Here is a 21005-nt window from a genome sequence, read left to right on the forward strand (position 1 = left end):
TTCTAAATAATTTTACAATTCGAATTTTTTACATTCCATGATTTATTTACATTTTATAATATACAAAAGCTATAAGCTTTACACAGCTATTGGAGTAAATTTATTCATCAAGTCTAACTGAAAAGAAAAAGGATAGATGGTACTCTTATAATCGCACCAGTTTCTAGTTGGAGATAACGTACGAATGTTGATGAACACCGAGATTATATCTCAATGGGTTTCGGAATTGGCTTTCTAATATGCCTCATGTTGGATCCCTGCTCCATTGGTTTGAATGGTGGGTATGCTCCGTAGGGCCTCGGAATGGGCAGATCTGCATTGTCATCTGGAATGTAGGCATTGGGTCTGGGTTCGGCAGTGGTCTGGGTGCCATTTGGCAACTTGTAGTACTCCTCTTCCATGTCTCTGGCTCTCTGTTCATCTTTGGAAGCAATTCTGTTCAGGTTGTCTCTTCTCTGTTTCTCCCATTCCAGTCTAGCCTCCTCGGTAGGGGCTTCGCCTCTCTCCAGTCGAACGTATGCCTGTTCCAGCGTCGCCTCTTTCTCCTAATTATGCAAAAAGTTTTTAAAATTAAAACCCAAGATTCCATTCGTTCAGAAATAGCAAATTTCTTGTCAACCCTCTCAAACAAAAATTCGTAAGATTTCTTATGCACAAAGAATAATCCTTTGCTATTGTTTATCATCACATTGATTAGCTTAACAATGACTCCCTTTTAGACAATGACCTCCATAATTCCCCACTGCTGGGATTTAAATGAAGCTATTCCAGTCAAGTTTAAAATGACGACAAAGACTAAAATTAGTATTGCGTACCGAAATGATAATCGGCGAGGAGGAAGTTAAAACTAAGCTTCACCCTGTTGAAATAATAATTAATTATTGAAAGGTAGTTGTTTTTTAAGCTCGTAACCTCTGTAACAACTTCTGTTTGTTTCCATTGATATCAAATGCAAAATTATATATTTAAATTTTCCTCTAAGAATGCTTTCCTAAAGGACGTCCAATCCATTGGAGTAACATTTGTTATACACCATTTTGTTGACCGTACTTAACGAACCTTGACAACTTGTTCTAACTGCATGCAATTGGCTTGGTTCATGCTGAGCTCAGAGACAGTGGCCATCATCTTGCGAGTGAGTTCTTTGATCTTAGACTGGTACTCGTTCACCTTCTTGGCCAACACCAGTGAATCATCCTTCCCCAGGCTGGCCTTGTTGCGCACACGTTCCGTCAATCGGCTCACCTTTATAATAGGTATTTAATATTTTAGTCATCATGTTAGAAACTTCCATAAGTTTAGGTTCTAGGCCCGAGAGTTTTTAACATACTGTTTAGAATATTCGTTACATGTTTAAACCATACCCGGCCAACTGCTGGAAAAAAGCCGCGGCTGATACCTATGGACTCAATTGGGATTCAAAAGAGTATAGAAATCAATATTAAACTTACGGTACGGTATTTTTTTTCTTAAAAACAAAAAATATCAAAGCATGCGTATCAATGGGAACATGAAACTATTACTCCTAAAACAAATTAGCATCTGACTTAAAATACCAAAAAAGTTAAATATAGCTGGCAAATTGCCGGAAAAAAGCCTCCGTTGAACCGCCAGACGCACATTGGGACTGAAACAGAAAAATAAAATTGAGAGATAATTGACAAAATTTTTCAGTGATTTTATTTGGTGCGTAAATTCGGCATATTCGGTTAGATTCTAAAATTAACATTTAATTCAGCCTCCAAAATGCAGGCTATTAATCAACATACCCGGCAGATTGCCAGAAAATAGCCGCCGTTGATTCCAATAAGCATGATTGGGATTGAAAGAATAGAAGATATTGAAAAAAAAAAGATTTTTGTACAAAAACATTTCTTAAGTCCGATTTATTTCGATGGCATTTCGTAAATGAACATAACGTACTTCTGCTTCTTAGAGAGAGGCTACACGGGCTACTATCAATACCAATAAGCATTACAGAGAGGTAACTAATACTTATAGGAACGACGTTCAAATAGCGGGCATCTAAAATTGAGCTTTATGGGTTTATCCCGTTTCTATTTCTGACTTCAATTTTTATACTGACTCTGTTCATTTTGAATTGATTTGCTGAGCAACTGATGTTCAAAATCAATTTTAGCAGAATGAGAGAAGAGAGAAACTAGCCTAGAGAAGTCAAAAAGATATCATGCAAAATGTTAAAGCGGCAAAATGAGGTAAAGCGAAACTTTTTTTTATTCGACGAAGTAAAAAAAAACATAGCAGGACAAGTCCTGAAATACAATCCAAGAACTGAATGAAAAACTCAGAACTAATGAGAACTTGACCAGCAGATAAATTGAACAATCCCAGCAAAAAGACAATCTCAAAGTTGAGAAACTAAAACAATCAAACAAATTAAATAAGATAATAATCATGGATAAAACTCTTGAAGCTTTTATCATGAAGGCCAAATATGATACAATTCAATATACTCATTTACTCACGCACAAGACATAAAAGAGACTCCACTAAAAGTAGATAAACTCAAGAAATTTGACGAAAGAGACTCCACTAAAGGTAGATAAACTCGAGAAATCAAAAAAAACTGACAATTGCAAAATTTAAAGAAAGTTTCTAAATTTTGCGGCAATAAGATGTTCAAAAGCATTTTTTGGTCTGTGGTGTTCTGCCATATAGCCCACCTGCAAAACCTAAAAGGTTTTGTTGGCCAGTAAAGATAGTTAAACTCAAGAAATGAAAAAATTTTTTAGAATTAACAAACAATTAAAAATTTTAACAAAATAATGCTAAAATTCGTGATGTTAACATCTTCAGAACTGTTTCATTTTCTCCAGAAACTATAAAGTATTTTTATTTCAAACCTATAGTAGTTTTCTGGCTCATAAAGGTCAATAAATTTGGAACATAACAATTTTCAGAAATATTGAAAAAAAAACAATTAATTTTTATCAAAATATTAAAAAAAGTCATGTTATTAAAAAACTGATTACCAATCCATTACCTCTAGGAAAATGTGCAATTACTTATTCATTGCCACTAGAAACTATGCAGTTAACCTAGTAATTAACCGTAGAGGAAATTCCGTGGCCTTTGATGATTGCGAAACCTAAAAAATGACAAAAACTTTCAAAAAACTTGCGAGTTTTATCAAAAAATTGTACAAACTCGTGATGATAAAATGTTCGAAAATCATTCTGTTAAAACTAGAAACTATGCAGTAACCTATTATCATGCCCTGAAGCAGGTTTCTTGAAAAAGCTGAAAAAGCTCAAAAAATGACAAGATTTTTTAAAAAACTTATTAAAACTTTTTAAATTGTAAAAATTAGTATAAAATTGCGTGTTCATATTTGGAGTGCCGAAACATATAGCTCTTAAAACGGTCATAGAAAACAACTATGCCTTGGAAAAGACCTTTATCAACGTTTAAAAACCTCAATTTTAGACGCGTCCTCCAAAAAGTCGAAAAATGGCGAAAAAGCGTAAAAAATTGAAACATTTTGGGCTCGAAAACTCCTAAAAATGACCTTTTAACCTTGAATTACGGCCTTCCCAGTAGCTTCGCCACTCGAGGCAATTGAATGACTATTAAACGCGTCTAAGGGCCCTCTAATGAAAGTTGATGCCCGCTGAGCTTTACCTGTTTATCCCGTTCTGAAAGCTCCAAGTCATGAAAAATGTGAAAACATCTTACAAAAATAAAAAAAAAGAAAGAGCACCAATACAATCCAATTCTTGGATTGTAAAAAAATAGGAGCGCTATAATAGCCGGCTGAGCAGATGAGGGCGGCTATTAATAATACTAATGATAGCTAGATATCGCTTTAACGAACTTTGATAACCTTATGAAATATGACTTAATGACCGGGCTTTATATGTTTATCCCGTTTCCTTTGATTTTGATCTTTTCACTTTGACGGTATTCACTACATTACGTAATTCAATACGTGAAATAATTTAAAATCCAATCAGTTGAAACAGTGAGTGAAGTTAGTCAGAAGTCAAGCATGAAAGTCGTGACTTATGTAAAAACGAAAAACGTGATCAAAAGGTGAAGAGAAAAAAGAAGATCGCCTAGCCGTTGAGAGGCCGACGGCGGCTATTAATAAAATTAGGTAATTGCATTGAAAAGCGGTCTTCGTTTGGCCATCCCGTTTTCATGTGCATTTCTTTACATTTCACCTTGACAAAACAAAAACTCCATAACAACTTCAAGCACAAAACTGATTACAAAACAAATTTGAAGAGGATAGCTTCTGTACTTAGACTTAGATAAAAGAAATGGAAAAAGCAGACAAATTTACGGAAAATAGCCGCCGTTGACCCCCTTGACACACATCGGGATTGAAACCAAAAAAAGAAGAGATAGAAATTCACAGAATTCTTTTTAAGTGTCAAGAAGTGTCTAAATTGGTGTGCAGTTTCAGTTAGTCTCTAAAATTAAACATAATTCCACTTCTTAACTACAAACTATTAAGCTTAATACTAATTTCAGCCAAACGCTCTAATGAACTTTGATAACCTAATGCACTATGACTTAATGACCGCGCATTATCAGTTTAACCCGGTTTATATTCGAAATCCATTCAGTAGAAACAGCAAACGAGGTACGTGATTAATGTTAAACCAAAAACGTGACCAAAAAATAAACCTAATTTTATAAAGCCACAAAATAATAGCCGCTGAGAGGCTGAAGATGACTATTAAACATAAGCGACTAACGTCGGGTGAATTGCTCTCAAACGACTATGTAAGCTTCGTCAGGAGCTAGCTGCTGCTCAGGGGGATTGGGTAAGCATGGAGGAGGGGATAGGTGTCTAGCGCAGGTGAGTTCGAGCGTGCAGGGATACGGATGGAATGATGTGAAGAGTGTGCAAGTGGAGTAGGGGCTTAAAAGTGGATGGGGGGATTAATTGCGAGCGGGGTCAAACTCTGAAAACAGCCTTCCACAATGAACTCATGTCTCTTAAACAGTTTCGATGAATCGCATGCTTAGAAAATGCTGAGCAGCAAGGCTCTAGAAGAACTCAATGCCCTCCGGGCTTTACCTGTTTAACCCATTTTTGAGAACGATAAGTCAAATGGTCAGACGGCAAAAAATAACGCGAAAAGTTGGTAGTAACAAAAATCATATTAAAAATACCAGCAGAACTAAAATAATTAGTGAAAACTTTCTTTGAGAGCAATTAAAAACTAGAGAATTGCGTCAAAAAAAATCACATTAAGACTGTGCACCGCGAATTCCGTTTGGCCAATAATACCACACAATAAGCACTAATGCAGTAACGAAGGATTAGAAGTTTAGCACCTTGTATGATGAATTAAAATTCGTCACTTTGACAGTACATAGGAAAAAAGAATCAAGCAGTCTGGGTAGTTGCAATGTAAGATAAATTTTTCAAAAAATACATCCACCACAGATCCGGTACCAAATTGCAAAAATAATGATTGTGAGCAAATATCAAATATATGTTGAATTGAGAAACATACCCGGCAGATTGTCGGAAAATAGCCGCCGTTGATTCCCACAACCAAGATTGGGATTGAAAGAAGAGGAAAAGAACTAGTGAAAAAATGATTTTATTAACCAATTTTAGAGTGCGAACTAATTTGATGGCCATTTTGGAGCTGTACATACTCCTTCTTCGTAGTGAGACGACTTAGGGGCTAGTATCAATACCAATAATACGGGCATCTAAAATTGGACTTAATGGGTTTATCCCGTTTCTATTTCGGATTTCGTTTTTTGATGCTGACTGTGTTCATTTTAAATTGCTTTGCTGAGCAACTGCTGTCTAAAAACACTTATAGCAGAATGAGAGAAGAGTAAAACTAGCTTAGAGAAGTCAAAACATTTTCACGCAAAATGTTGAACAAGCTGTGAACTAAGGTAATGCGAAAAACATTTATTCGACGAATAAAAAAAATAGCAGGACAAGTCCTGACGTACAATTCAAAGAATTATCATAGACTAAACAAAAAACTAGACCTTGAACGGACTATGAGTGAATTGGGAAAGCCATTTCCAAAAAAAATCAGATAAAAAAATATAAAAAACAGAACGTCAATGTCAAAATGCCGCATGTGAACAAAAACCTACCAGCGAGAAATGGAAATTTGAGGAAACCACTAGCGAGAAAGCGATTTTTTGTTCAAATAACGGAGAAAATGAGAGCAAAAAAACCACTCGCTTTTTCGCTCCACTTCCTGTTTCAGTGTGACCATAATCACTACTCCGATTTGCTTCAAAAAACATGAAAATGTGTGAACAGATCTTAAAAAACGACAACGCCCCAATACAATTCAAATTCTTTTAATTGTAAAAAAAAATAGGAGCTCTATAATAGCCGGTTGAAAAGCTGAGGCGGCTTTTAATAATAAAACCAACCTTTCGGACGTAATATTCGCACACATATATTGCAATTCGATTTTTAAGTAAGTACGGTATACAATTCCATAGAAGAAAGTGCATCAACTACCGACAACTACCGAAAAGTTCAGTTTGCAACTCATGAAATCAAAGAGCGCGAAAACAACTTACAATTATCTCCACCACAAACCCTTGCTTAGAAATTGTTAAATTTATAAAAGTAAGTAAAATTCGCTGTATGTGCATTTCTCAGTCATTAGGATAGAGTGTGACTACTATTTAAAACCCGAGGGCGAATTTTCCTTTTGGAGTTCGGTACCGGCTCTGTTCATAAATGTACGATACCATTTTCCGAAAAAGCAACAGCAGAAAAATCTAGCCTATCAGTGCATGCATATATTCTGATGCCTTGAAACAGTGTCAGCTCAGATTTCTTAGAGAAAGAAAATCACACATTCACTTTCAAAGAAAAACTAACAAACATAACCGACTAACGTCGGGCAAATTGCTCTCAAACGACCGGCGAGCGGTAGGCTTCGTCAGTAGCTAGACACGGTATAGTGAGGCTAGGTTTAGCTTGACTCTGCAACTTTCAGTTTTCTAGCCTTGTTGGTAAATAAATCAAATAAAAAAGTGATATTTTAAAAATATGCAAAATATTGCAAAATTTAAGAGCTTCGAGATTTCGCAGTGAAAATGTTCGAAACTATTTTTGTCTCTGGAGTTATGTCAACTAACCCATATACAATACTTGAAAATCTTCGTTGGCCAGTAATGATCGTTAAACTCATTCAAAAACATTCTAAAACTTTGACATTCAAAAAGGACAAAAACATTCAAAAACTTTGAAAACAATCGCAAATTTTAACAAAATCCTACTAAAAATCAAGATATTAAAATCTTCGAAACCACTTCATTGTCTCAAGACACTATCTAGTATCCCTATCTCAAGCTTTAAATAGTTTTACTGACTCATAAAGATCCATAAACTTGGAACATGATAATATTTTCCTAAAATTTGAAAAAAAAACTTTTATCAAAAAATTGGAGTCATTAAAAAGCTGGAGTCATTAAAATATTGATAACCATTCCATTAACTCCAGAAATTATGCGACAGCTTATCACCAAACCTTTGAGGAGATCCCTAGGACCCTGGTGCCGGGAAAAATGATGAAAAATTCAAGAAGATTCAAAAAGCTTGAAAAAATGCAAATATTTTTAAAAATAGCTGATATTAAAATCTTGAAAAACGTTCGATTACAACTAGAAGCTATGCAGTAACCTATAATCAAACCCTAGAGGAGGCTATATGGCTCTTGAGGCTGGATAAACCTTAAAAACGCCAAAAAACTCAAAACACTTGAAAAAAAATTGCAAGTTGCATAAAAAACAGCTAAAACTTGTGATAATAAAAGTTGAAAACTAATCCATGGCCAAAAAAAAATCGGTAACTTATTATCAAACTCTAACGGAGCTTTTCTGACCCTTGAGGCTCAAAAAACCTCGCCCTTGAGGCACAAAATAATGACTAAATGTAAAAAAAAATTGAAAAAAATGGCAAAAATTGTTTTAAAAATGCTAAACTTCGTGATGTTAAAATCTTGAAGGACATTCCATTACCTTTAGAAATTATACAGTAACCTATTTTCAAACCCTAGAAGAGGTTCCTTGGCTCTGGAGAATGAAAAAATCTAAAAAAACACAAAGCAAGTTTGATAAAAAAAAATGCTAAAATTAGTGACATTAAAATTGAAAAAATATTATGTGGCCAAAAGAAGTTCGTCGGTAACTTATTATCAAACACCTTAGGAAATTTATGGCCCTTGCGTTTGGAAAAACCTGAATAATGACAATAAATGTAAAAAAAAATGAAAAAAAATTTTAGTTTTGTAAAATAGAAAGCCGAAATTCGTGGTGTTGAAATCTTGAAAAACATTCCATTACATTTAGAAACTATTCAGTAACCTATTGTCAACCCTAGAGGAGGTTCATCGGCTCTTGAGCAACTTATTTCAGCAACTTATTATCAAACTTATTAACAGTGGCGTCGGGGGGGGGCAACAGTGCGGTGGGGGGAGGTGGGTCAATAGTGAGGGGGGATCACCAGTGGGGGTGTCTTCAACCTCTAAGAACCGATCTTCACACCGTAAGTATATGTCTCCAAAACATTTTGAGCTGAAACGGAGCTGAAAGGCTCTAAGAGCAGTTAATGCCCGCTGGGCGCTACCTGTTTACACAGTTTTTGAGGACGAAAAGTCAAAAGCGTCAGACGAAACATTGGTCAAACGAAAAATCGCATAAAAAAGACCGACAGGACTAATATAATTGCTACAAACTTCGTTTGAGAGCAATTAAAAACTGATTCAGAAATAAAATCAACATAACAGATTTAATTTCTTATAAACAAAAGAATTGTACTTCACAGTTCAAAAAACAAATCAGATTCTGGACCTGAACATTCATGCAAACTCTGTTGATTCCGAAAAACCAATTATTGTAAAATATCAAGTATCTCCCAATCTCCCCATGAAAAAAGTTTCAAATTTTGCCCATATCTATCCCACGACAACACTAACGTAAGTACAAACCTTGAGGTTCACAAAAAACTAAACAGAGCCACCTAATTTTTGGAAAACAGCCGCCGTTGACTCCATAGACGCACATTGGGATTGACACAGAAAAAGAAAAAACGAGATATAGAAATTGAGAGGCATAGACAAAAAAGTATTCAAGTTCTTGTGCAGTTTTAGTTAATTCTAATATAATACTTAATTCAGCTTCTAAATTGAAAGCTATCAAGATAATTACTAATTAATGCCAGCTAGCAACCGCTCTAATGAACTTTGATAACCTAATGCGAATTACGTAATTCAATAAGTGAAAGAATTTAAAATCCATTCAGTTGAAACAATGACTGAGTTAAGTCAGGAGTCAAACGTGATAATCGTTACTTAAATAAGACAGAAAACGCGACCGAAAGGTAAAGCGAATTTAAGGAGAGCGCCTAAAGAACCACCGTTGAGTCTGACGGCGGTCATCCAAAATACGGGCAAACATACAAAAACCGTCAATACTTTATCACGACTACTGGCTCAGGGATTCAAGCATTCGCAAATAGACGCAATTACAACACAAGCATATTTTCTAATGAAATTCAGGAAAAAGACTAAAAACATAAGCCAACTTGCAGCAAGCGAAAAAAAATTCATTCTCAAAAACCGAAAATTTGTTCCAACACCACATTTTCACTCCACTTGAAAGGTAGTTTAATAAAAACCACACTGCAAACCTGATAACCCTTTCTCACCTTTTACTGCTCCAAAGTGACTTAAATCAGCACTCAAATTTGGCTTCTCATTGACATTAAAAATCGAAAAAAAATTGTGAACAGATATTTAAAAAAACATAGCCAGCAGACTGCCGGAATAGCTGCGAAATAGACTTGCGTGACACAAAATGCAGATAGAAAAAGACACAGAAATGATCGGTTTGAAAACAGAGATTTGAACCCCAATCTCCGGCATAAAAATCGGAACCATTAATCTCCGGCTATCAGGCCCGTGTCTTCAATTATCTTACAATCGATTTTGTTTTAGCAACAGACATAAATTCTGAATGCGAGAAACTTAGATCACGCAAAAAGCATGAAATCAAGCGTGAAAAATTCGCTGAAAAAGTCCAGCAAAAGATTGTAGAACAGAATTAAAGGAAAAAAGATCGCGAAATAAAAACCAAGAGCACCTCAATATGGCTACTCGGCTTAGCACTTCGCAGCTATAAGAAATACAACGCACCAATCCAGTCCAAATCTTTAGATTGCAAAAAGGAGAGCACCTAAATAATAGTTTTAAGAGGCTGACGGCGGCTATTAATGAATTAAATTCTTAGATGCCCCAAATTATTCAGCACATACCCTGGCAAATAAAACAGTCAGTAAGGAATTAACATAACCGACTAACGGCAGACGAATTGCTCTCAAAAAACCGGCGAGCGGTTGGCTTTGGTAGTAGCCATTTGGGGCTTAAGAAAGCTAGCATTAGAGGGTGAGCGGAGTGGGTGAGGTCAAGCGATGTGTGGTTGGTGTAGGGCTGGACGAGAAGAGTCCAAATTGGTAGGCGTAGAGGACGGTTTACGTGGGGGAGTGTTGGGGGAGGTGGGTAACTGAGAGACAGGTCAACTTTTAAGATTAAGAACCGCCCTTCACACGATAAACCACCCTCACAACAGTTTCTGTGAATCGCATACCTGGAGACTGCACCGAGGGCTGATGGGGGCAAGAGTGGGGTGGGGGTAACCGCGCGGGGGGGGGCAATAGTGGGGGTCTTCAACCACTCAGAACCACCCTTACTATGAGCAAAGTTTGAGCTGAACAGAGCTGAAAGGCTCTAAGAGCACTTAATGCCCGCTGGTCCCTGTTTATCCCGTTTTTGAGGACGAGCGAAAAATCGCATAAAAAAAGACCGACAGGACTAATATAATTGCTACAAACTTCGTTTGAGAGCAATTAAAAACTGATTCAGAAATAAAAATCAGTTTATAAATCAGACTTTGAGGGCGCAAAGTCAGGAGGTTAAGACGAAAAATTGTTCAAGCAAATAATCACATAAAAAGACCACAGCACTCATATAATTGCAACAAACATTGTTTGAGAGCAATTAATAAAAGAGAGCACGAACATTTCTGACGTTAAAATTGCCAAAACTAACAAAATTGAACCAACTATCAAATATCAATAAAAAATATGCAGTATGTCTATGAAATAAAACATCCATTAAAACATCCGCAATATTTTTTCCTTTAATTACCAAGTACGATTGAAGCATCGTATTTGTACGTTACCAATACGCTCAAACGCCTGACAGTGAAGCTTAATTAACATAACCGACTAACGTCGGGTGAATTGGTCTCAAATGACCGGCGAGCGGTTGTCTTCGTCAGTAGCTAGGCACGGTTTAGTGAGGCTAGCTTTAGCTTAATAGAAGGGGCGTAAGTGAGCGCAGCGGGGGTGCACCGGGGGGCTGATGGTGTGGCAACAGTGGGGGGGGGGCAAAAAAAGTGGTCAATCTCTAAGAACCCTTCGCACCATAAGTATAAGTCTCCAAAACAGATTCTGTGAATCGCATACTTGACGACTAGTGAGCTGAAAGGCTCTAAGAGCACTTAATGCCCGTTGGGCGCTACTTGTTTATCCCGTTTATGAGGACGATAAATCAAATGCGTCAGACGAAAAATTGCTCAAGCGAAAAATCGCATAAAAAAAGACAGACAGGACTAATATAATAACTGCAAACTTTGTTTGAGAGCAGTTATTAAAGATGAAGAACGCATTGAAATATATTTTGACTATTACTGCGTCTCTCCATCTCTCCACCCCAATCCCCCCATAAAGAGAGCATGTACTCAAATACCAACCTGTTCAAGTAGTAGCTCCAATTCCAGCAGTTTTTCCTCTTTGTCAGCAAGTCTCTCCTCCAAAGTTTCAATTCTTCTACTCAGTTCAATTGGAGAGCCATCGTCACCCTAAGGGAAATAATAAAATGAGGCTAATGATGACTGCAAACCTCAAATATAAATTCCGCCCCATCCTAGGAAAGCTTTAAAGAAAAGACAGGAAATAACTTTTAGAAGCAACAACTGCTACTAAGCATTTAAAGTTCGAGCTTGAAAAATAATTGTACGAAACACGTACCTCCAAATATCTGACTCTTCCCGGCTTTGTTGGATCTCCAAGAGTATCCTCCAAATCACGCAACCGGTCCTCACATTGGGAAAGCTGGATCTGCAAGACAACCAACTCGTTTTCCATCTGCCGCTTGTTAGGAATCTTCTTCCTTGCTATTTCCACTTGACGCTTCAATTCCTGCACTTGTACCGTCAGGAACTTGATCTCGTCTTCTTTCGACTGCAGTTCAACTTGCCCGTTTCTCAGAATTGAGTTCTGAATGTTGACCTTCTCATAGAAAATGCAAACCTCTTCGTTCCGTTCAATTAGCTGCACGCCTCGATCATTTCGACTTTGAATCGAGTTTTTGATTCTCTGGCGGAGAAACACGGCGTTCTTGTCTGCAAGCTCTATCATGACATTCATCTTGGCAATATCGCGTTTCTGTTGCTTCTCAACCTCTTTGTCATGAGAATTCTGTCGCTTCAACTTTGTGACCTCATTACGTAGCGTATCGCGTTGGACAATGGCATTGATACGCTGCAATCGTGACTTTGCTAGTTGTTTCTCCTTAGTTTGAACAGTCGATCGCAGGATCTCGATTTCATTTTCTAGAATCTTAATTTTCTCACGCATTTCAGCGGCTTTTTGGGTGCTGGCTTGAATTGTGGTTATACACTTTTGGCGCTCATTTTTGACCAAGTCATATACTTTAGCGTAATCGCTCAGTTTGATTTCCATCTCTCGTTTCTTCTTTTTGTGATCTTCTTCCATCATTTTCTTGATCTTTAATTCTTCCTTGGCGCGAGTGTATCTTTGTTCAGCCTTCATACAATCCCTTGCTTTTTGTTCACGCTCATCAGCCTTGATAGCCGCCAAACGGGTCAGCTCGATAACCTCTACCCGATACTCGTTTTCATCCATTCGCAAATTCTTTTCCTCTTCAATCGCCTGATGAACTTTGTACTGTTCTGCAGCTGTCATTTGACGCTGCTCGGCCAATGCCAGCTTTGTAGCTTCCACTTCCTTTTCCAGTTCAAATTTCTTTTGCGCAAGAGATCCATCATCTTTTGGCATGCTGGCGACCATCACTTTGGTCTTGTCATAGACCGAGTACTGATTAGCGAGTGTCTCTTTTGCCATTTTTAACTGAACTTCTAACTTCTTCAATGACTTCAAGTTTTTATCCTTTTCTCGCATCAGCTTTGAATGTCTTTCGTGCAGATTTTTCTTTTCCAAGTTTAAATGCTTCAAGCTAAGCTCAAGTGTAGCGCGGTCGCCAAGCAACACATTTTCGCGTTCCTTCGAGTAGTCGAGATCTTTAGACAAAAACTGATACTCGCGATACTCCTCCTCTTTTTTCAGGTTCAACTTTCTCAAATCTTCATCCAAGTCATCCTTTTCGCGCTCTATAATCGTGTTCTGCTTGATAATCTCGTTCACGTTCGCTGTCAAGTCTGAATAAGTATCCTGCAATACACCCAGTTTTTCGTCCACAGATCGCTTTGTTTTCAGAACTTTGTCAATTTCCTTCCCAATTTGCTGGGGCTTCTGATGTGCAGCCACCAACTTTTCTTTGAGCTCTTCCTGTTCGAGCTGTTCAGTTTCTAATACCTTTCTATCCCCATCATTTAGTTTGTTCTTAGCCAGAAGTTCTTCCTGAAGCTGCTTCACTTTAGACCGGTTTTGATTGATCTCAGCTTTCAGCTCATCAATGGCCGTGTTCGTATCTTTCAGCTGCTTGTCAATTTCATCGGCTTTTGGGATCCGGTTATATTCGCGAGTCAGCATATCGCGCTCTTCCCTCAAGTTCTCAATTTGGAAGTCATACTGAAACTGCCGATCAGCTGACAAATCCAATTCGTTTTGATACGTCATCAAATCATTTCGCAACTTTGCGACCTCGGTATTTGAGCCCTCGGGGAAGTCTTCAGCTTTGTCCAGTTCAAGTCGTTGCTTCTCAAGATCGTTGGTTAATTGCTTCGCACTTTCTAAGCTAGACCTTTCGCGGAGTCGTGAGTCACGGAGGCTGTCAAATAGAAGTGAATATTTGGCCTTCAATGTGGCCATGCGAGTTCCACTGAGCTTTCCAGAATAAAACAACTCCTCCAAATTGTGGAACGCAGGACTCGCTCCGACTTCTTGGACCTAATAACAAGTCATCGAAATAACGTTTGATCTCATCAGGTACAACTAAAAACTATTAATGATGAATCACTAAATCAGCAAAGAGACCAAAAACTGCTTGTGGCATCAAAAAGAAATTAACGTTTGATGCAGTAGCTCACATGCAAAGATTGTGAGCTAGCTTGGGTTGCTCTGATGCCTTCTGGCGAACAAGTTTTCATCTGCGATCATCAGAGCGACCATAGAACCACCTCTTTCCCCGATATCAAACCATGAACACAAAAAACTAAATCACAAAAAACATGGCCGATTAGAACATGAAAATTAACCTTCCTAGCCCTTTCCAAGCCCAAGAATCAAGAGTTCCCTTCTGGTCCCATGACCCAGGACCACCTTTGACCACGGGACCGTCATAACCACAGCGTAGATTCAGAGAGGGCGACGAATGAGAACCACTTGCGGAAACAATAGCTTACACACACTAATATCACATACTACTTCCAAAAAGCAAACATAACCGACTAAAGTCGGGCGAATTGCTCTCAAACGAAGGGCGAGCGGTTGGCTACGGTTACCAGCTTGGGCTTAGGGATGCTAGCATTTGGGGGAGTGGAGGTTAGGCGATGGGGGGGGGGGGGGTAGGTTTGTGCGAGAGCTTGACGAGAAGGGGCCAAATCGCCAGGTTGGAGGAGGCAAGACGGGGGGTGTCGGGAGGGGGTAACTAGGGGGTCAAACTTATAATCCGAAAAACCGCCACCTCAGACCCTGAAATTGCGTCCTAGAAACAGTTTCAGTGAATCGGATACTTAGAGACTAGTAAGGCGTAAGGCTCTAGAGACTTTTCCGGCCACTTAATGCCCTCCGGACGCTACCTATTTTCCCCATTTTTGAGGAAGAAAAGTCAAATGGGTCAGGCGAAAAATCAGTCTGGCAAAAAATTGATTGCATAAAAAGACCACAGGACTAATGAAATTGCTAAGAAATTTGTTTGAGAGCATTAAAAATCGACTAGTTGAGAACATTAAACCGACACTTTGCCCAATCTCCCTCTCGACGAACGCAATTCTAGCAGCTGACAACAGGAGTTCACTACTACGTACAGGAGGCCTTCAGATTCAACCCATACATCATCGCAAAACCATATTTTGTAAGCGATAACGCATTTAGCTAACCAGATGATAACGCAATCAAAAGCTTCTGATAATCTCAATTGCCTTCTAGAATCTCACTAGGATCCAAAATATAATTGAGACTAGGGTTCAATTCTGGGAACACTTCAAAATCTAGTTCAAAAAATGCTTGTGGAAACAGATACTTGAATACATAAAAATCAGTTCCAAAATTAGCAGTCATTTGCACTTCACGACCAGTGTTGAAAAAACAACCAACTACCTTCGAAAGAAGCGCTCAAAAACGATAGGCGCTGTTCTATTCTTTTGATACTTTTACAGCCTGCTTAAGTTGTGAAGGGGAAGCCTACTCTGTTTTCATTACGTTTTGAAAACCCAACAATATAGACAAAACGTAAATAAATCGAAACAAAATTGGCTAGATACTTGCAGCGAATTGTGGTGACAGCTGGAATGCGTAAATTGGCGACTAATCCCTCCATATCACGCCTTTAATTTTTGCACGGACTCGGACCATTCATTTGCACTACGCACGCATGCAAAAGTGAATTCGAGCTCGTTCACATTCAATTTAATAGCTAGCGCATTTGCTAATTGTACTTTATCTAGACTTCAGTTTAATACAGAAGTGATTACCCACAATTACCATGATTGGGGGCTATATGTCACTCAGAAATGCCTATATGTCAGACAACCGCGAAAGGGCATTCAAAAAGCTACAAATTGCCAAACAGCCGTTGATGTAATATGGAATGGAAAATCATTTTTGGGCGAAAACTATCCAAAGTTGTATTGACAAACCATATCGCAACTCAAGAATATCAGTCAGGACTAGTTACTTGTGAGTAACAGGCCTAACCAATTTGATTAATTATATAATGAAACTAAAACAAAGAATATATTGAAGCTCTTGAAAATAGTTTTGACTAATCACTTCATATTCTTAAAATACCAAAATTACCATGATATGGGGGGGGGGGGGTTTGGGTTATCTGATCACTAAACTGGGGGGGGGGGGGGGGGGGGGGCGATAATGGAAAAAAAACCCCAAAATCCAGCAATATTGATTGATCCGATAAAGAGTCTTTAAACATACCCGGCAGATTGCCGGAAAATAGCCGCCGTTGATTCCAATAAGCATGATTGGGATTGAACGAATAGAATATATTGAAAAAAAAAGATTTTTGTACAAAAATATTTTTTAAGTCCGATTTATTTTGATGGCATTTCGTAGTTGAACATACTTCTGTTTCTTAGAGAGAGGCTACAGGGGCTACTATCAACACCAATAAGCATTAGAGGTGGTAACTAAGACTTATAGGAACGACGTTGAAATAGCGGGCATCTAAAATTGGGCTTTATGGGTTTATCCCGTTTCTATTTCTGACTTCAATTTTTTATACCGACTCTGTTCATTTTGAATTTCTTTGCTTAGCAACTGATGTTCAAATTCACTTTTAGCAGAATGAGAGAAGAGAGAAACTAGCCTAGAGAAGTCAAAAAGATTTCACGCAAAATGTCGAAAAAGCGGCAAAATGGTAAAGCGAAAAAAAGTTTGACGAAGTAAAAAAAAATACGTCCGCAATAATAGCCGGCTGAGAAGATGAGGGCGGCTATTAATAATAAAGAGTCTTTAAATTGATAGATAGCGCAACAAGTTAATCAAATCAAGATAATCAGAGTTAAAATTTTAATCACTTCTTTTTAAGACTTTTTGGGAGCAGAGTATGTGCGCGTTTTAGCAGTTTTGAGTTTCCTCGCAATGCTCTCAAGCATATTTTTCGGTGGTCACCTGGCCTCGGCTTTGACTCTGTCAGAAGGTTCAATGGCAGCTTCGTAGGCCTCTGTATCGCCAGTTACAAGTGAAAACTACGTCGAAATCGCAAAAATGTCAATATCTTCAATATCTTCAATATCAAAAATGTCAAAGGCGGAAGAAACTTAATCTCATGATGGAGATCGAATTGTTTTGACCAGCCAGATGAAAAAAATCAATAACAAAAATATTTTTCAGAAAAATCCCTCAACTCTACTTCTTTTCAATTCTATAGAAATTATTTGAACTTTTAAAGATTTTCAGCAGTTTCAGCCAATTCCATGAAACATCAATCAATGGAATTAACAAGTATGGCTTTTTGAATTCAACTATTTTTAATTTATATCAAACAAAATACGGAAAATAATTTTCTTTTAGAAATAACCCTTACCTCCTTTTTTCCTTTTTATATAAAATTATATGAGCTTCTGAATATATCCTCAGCAGCTTCAGTCAACTCCATCAAACATCAATCGATGGAACTAACAAGTATGGCTTTCTAAAGCTTTTCTAAAATTTAGTATTCAAAAGACAGAATTACATAAGTACGAAGTTCGTCCATGCTGATTCGGCAGATTGACTTGACCTTGGTTCTCAATCTGTCGCCTGGCAAACCCACTCTATTCAAGTTGAACCACAGATGCTTATATTGCTCATTCTGGTTCATCGTTCCCAAAACTTGAGTAAATTTCTTCCTATTTTGGTTCAATTATGTAACCCGTTCCGACCCTTGTTAACGAAGAAAGTTAGGTTTGCTTCTATTGAGCAACATGAAACTCATTTTAATGCAATAACGACAAAAACTGCCCAGCCAACTAAAAATTGTCATCAATTGTAGAAAACAAATAAACCATTTTAACTTTAATACACTGTTTAAACATAAACCGACTAACGTCGGAAGAATTGCTTTCGAACGACAGGCGAGGCAATTCAATTGAAGGGCTGTAGCCCAGATAATTGTTTCGTTATGGGTGCAAAAATCGTTATCCACGCCGGGGTTCGAACCATTGACCTGCTCATTCCCCACCAGAAGCATTTCCCACTCGGCTATCAGACCCTTCTTGTTGCTCATCTGCAATCGATTTAAGCAACGAGCTTTACTTCAGAGTGAGAGCAATAGAAATCACTCAAAAATAAGGAACGAAAGCGTGAAAAAATCACTTGAGAAGTCAAAGAATGTTCTAGAAGAAAAGCGCAAAAACGGTCGAGCAAAAATTTGCATAAAAAGACCAACACGGTACAATAATTGCTCCGAACTTTGTTCGAGAGCAATTAAAGAATGTCAAAAGAATGATAACAAAAATGCGGAAATTGTTGACTTCAAAGCTGCGGAAAATAGATACTGTAAAAAGTGGAAACCACAGACAAAAAAAGAGCGAAAATTGGTGACTTTGAAGCTGCGGAAACTGGTTACTGTGAAAGAGTGGAAGCCGTTGACATTTTCCTGATCTTTATACACGTGTGAGGAAAAAAGCGACCATGCTGAGTAAATATACTCTGTATGTTGTGGTTTCAGTTTTGTGCTGTTAGCGAAAGGGGGTTTACAACTTCACAACGGGCGCTTTAAATGATGTTAAAAGAGCTTTCTATAATTTACAGTTATGTGAAAATTTTACCTCTTTAACTAAATAAAAATGGGTGTGATCCACCCACCGACAAAAAAGAGCAAAAATTAGTGACTCTGAAGCAGCGGAAACTGGTTACTGTGAAAGAGTGGAGGCCGTTGACATTTTCCTGATCTTTATACACGTGTGAGGAAAAAAGCAACCATGATGAGTAAATATACTCTGTACGTTGTGGTTTTAGTTTTGTACTGTTAGCGAAAGGGGGTTTACAACTTCACAACGGTTGCTTTAAATGATGTTAAAAGAGCTTTCTATATTTTACAATTATGTGAAAATTTTACTTCTTTAACTAAATAAAAATGGGTGTGATCCACCCAAAGTCAAAAAATTTGTAGAAAAGATAAAGACCAATTTTGGCGCACTTTTCATTTGAATTTATCTAAATTTTTGCCAATTGAGTTCAGTTCCTTAAAGCAGTCAAGAGTAAAAAGTAAGAAGTCAATCGAAAAGCCAAATATGTGAAGCAAAAATTTGGGGTAAAACTGAAATACAATAAAAGTAGTAATATAGTGAGCTACCCTCCCCGGGGAGGTGAGGTCCGCATGTATTAAGATAGGGTATAGCGTTCTTCAAGGATTGAGGGACCTCTCACATGTATTAAGATAGGGTATAGATAGCATGTATTAAGATTAGGTATTGAATCTGCATGTAATAGCCGGCGACATGTATTAAGATTAGTTATAGCCGGCGACATGTATTAAGGTTAGTTATAGCCGGCGACATTTATCAAGATTAGTTATAGCCGGCGACATGTATTAAGATTAGTTAGAGCCGCCGACATGTATTACAATTAGTTATAGCCGCCGACATGTATTAAGATTAGTCGCCGCCATGTATAAGGATAGGGTATAGGTTTTGAGCATGTATTTGTGCATGCATACATGTAAGTAATATAGTCGGTGCAAATGTGGGGGGTAGGTTGGGAGAAGCTTCTGATTGGCTGAAATTTTGAGCGGAAAATATCAATTTTTGTGTAATTATTAAGTGTTTACTTGAGAACAATAGAATATTTAATTGGTTGGGTAATTAAGTGCTGTAATTATCTGAGGGGTATTTATGTGGCATTTTGAACTTTGGTTATTAAGCTTTCGGGCAATTGCAAAGATTGTTCCCCTAATTGTTTAAATCAATTGTGTACCAATTATCTTTTGCGCGCTCATTAATTGGAAAAAGTTCAATGATAGAAAAAAATGAATTAAAATAGTATAAAATTACAGACAGCATAAATGTAATAGTGAATACTAAAGAATTGTGATATAGTAAAACGAATTAAGTTATATGTTGAGTGGTGCTGTATGAATACCGTCAGACTGAACAATGCGCTTAGGGTAGAAATAGGACAGTCCATTCTTTGTCTGCTCATACGTATTAACACAATGGTTTATTGTTCTGGACCCTCTGTTTGTTAAGTAAGATTGATAATTTCATCCATCGCAGGTCGATATTTCTCCATTGGTCCATCTCCGTTCTCTTCTAGTGTTCTTTTGATGAGAACTTTACTACTGAACTTGTATTTGTCAGACTGTGCATCGCAGCAACAATAAGTTTTGCTACAAAGACAAATAATTTCCGTACACCAGAATTCTTCCTTGAAAAGACCTGGTTCCCGTTTATCATGCTTCTTATGCTTAGAACACGTTCTAGAGAAGAATTTTTGAATAGCATCTGCTTGAAAAGAGTTATTACAGTCCTGCTGTCTCAATGCTTCCCATTCTTGTTTTTTAGCAGGCCGACAACAATCAAACAAATTCCCATGAGCTAGGGCTAAATAGAAAGAATCTGTATCAATCTCTAACTCCTAAGTTAGCCACATCGCAAAATCTGTCAAAGAAGTTATAGTAGAGCTACAACATACGTAGTTTAGCGTACTGAAGTATGAGGAATCCAACTATTATAGCTTCGCGGTGTTCAATTTTTGGTTTTGCTAACTCAACTTCGTAGAGCTCTTTGGAGACATTGTTCAACCGCTTAAACATTTTCGCATTGATTGCTTTGTGCGTCTTCTCATCGTTTAAATATTTGGTCTCTGTATGTTTGCTTCTGTCCATAATCTGATAACCGTAAGAGCTATTACCCAATAATTTCATAGTCTCCACACCTCTTATAGCGTCTACCACTGATTGTAAAAAGGTGTTGAAACATTTTCTCGTCGTGTACTGAGTAAATATACTCTGTACGTTGTGGTTTTAGTTTTGTACTGTTAGCGAAAGGGGGTTTACAACTTCACAACGGTTGCTTTATATGATGTTAAAAGAGCTTTCTATATTTTACAA

At 37.6% G+C, this 21005-nt stretch overlaps 1 protein-coding gene across 1 annotated transcript in view; it reads right to left on the bottom strand.

Moving 5' to 3' along the window:
* LOC142344748 (coiled-coil domain-containing protein 146-like) overlaps positions 1 to 21005 on the bottom strand; it is a 43542-nt gene continuing 22537 nt past the window's right edge. Inside the window, exons 2-5 of the mRNA XM_075396643.1 lie at positions 12062 to 14182; positions 11785 to 11892; positions 1060 to 1245; positions 1 to 545 (exon numbers count right to left, since the gene is read on the bottom strand). Coding sequence (XP_075252758.1) covers positions 204 to 545; positions 1060 to 1245; positions 11785 to 11892; positions 12062 to 14182 — 2757 coding nt within the window. The 3' untranslated portion in view covers positions 1 to 203. The remainder of the gene's footprint in view (positions 546 to 1059; positions 1246 to 11784; positions 11893 to 12061; positions 14183 to 21005) is intronic.

Source organism: Convolutriloba macropyga, chromosome 8, assembly GCF_964194025.1.
Source record: "Convolutriloba macropyga chromosome 8, txConMacr16.3, whole genome shotgun sequence".
Taxonomy (NCBI): Eukaryota; Metazoa; Xenacoelomorpha; order Acoela; family Convolutidae; genus Convolutriloba; species Convolutriloba macropyga.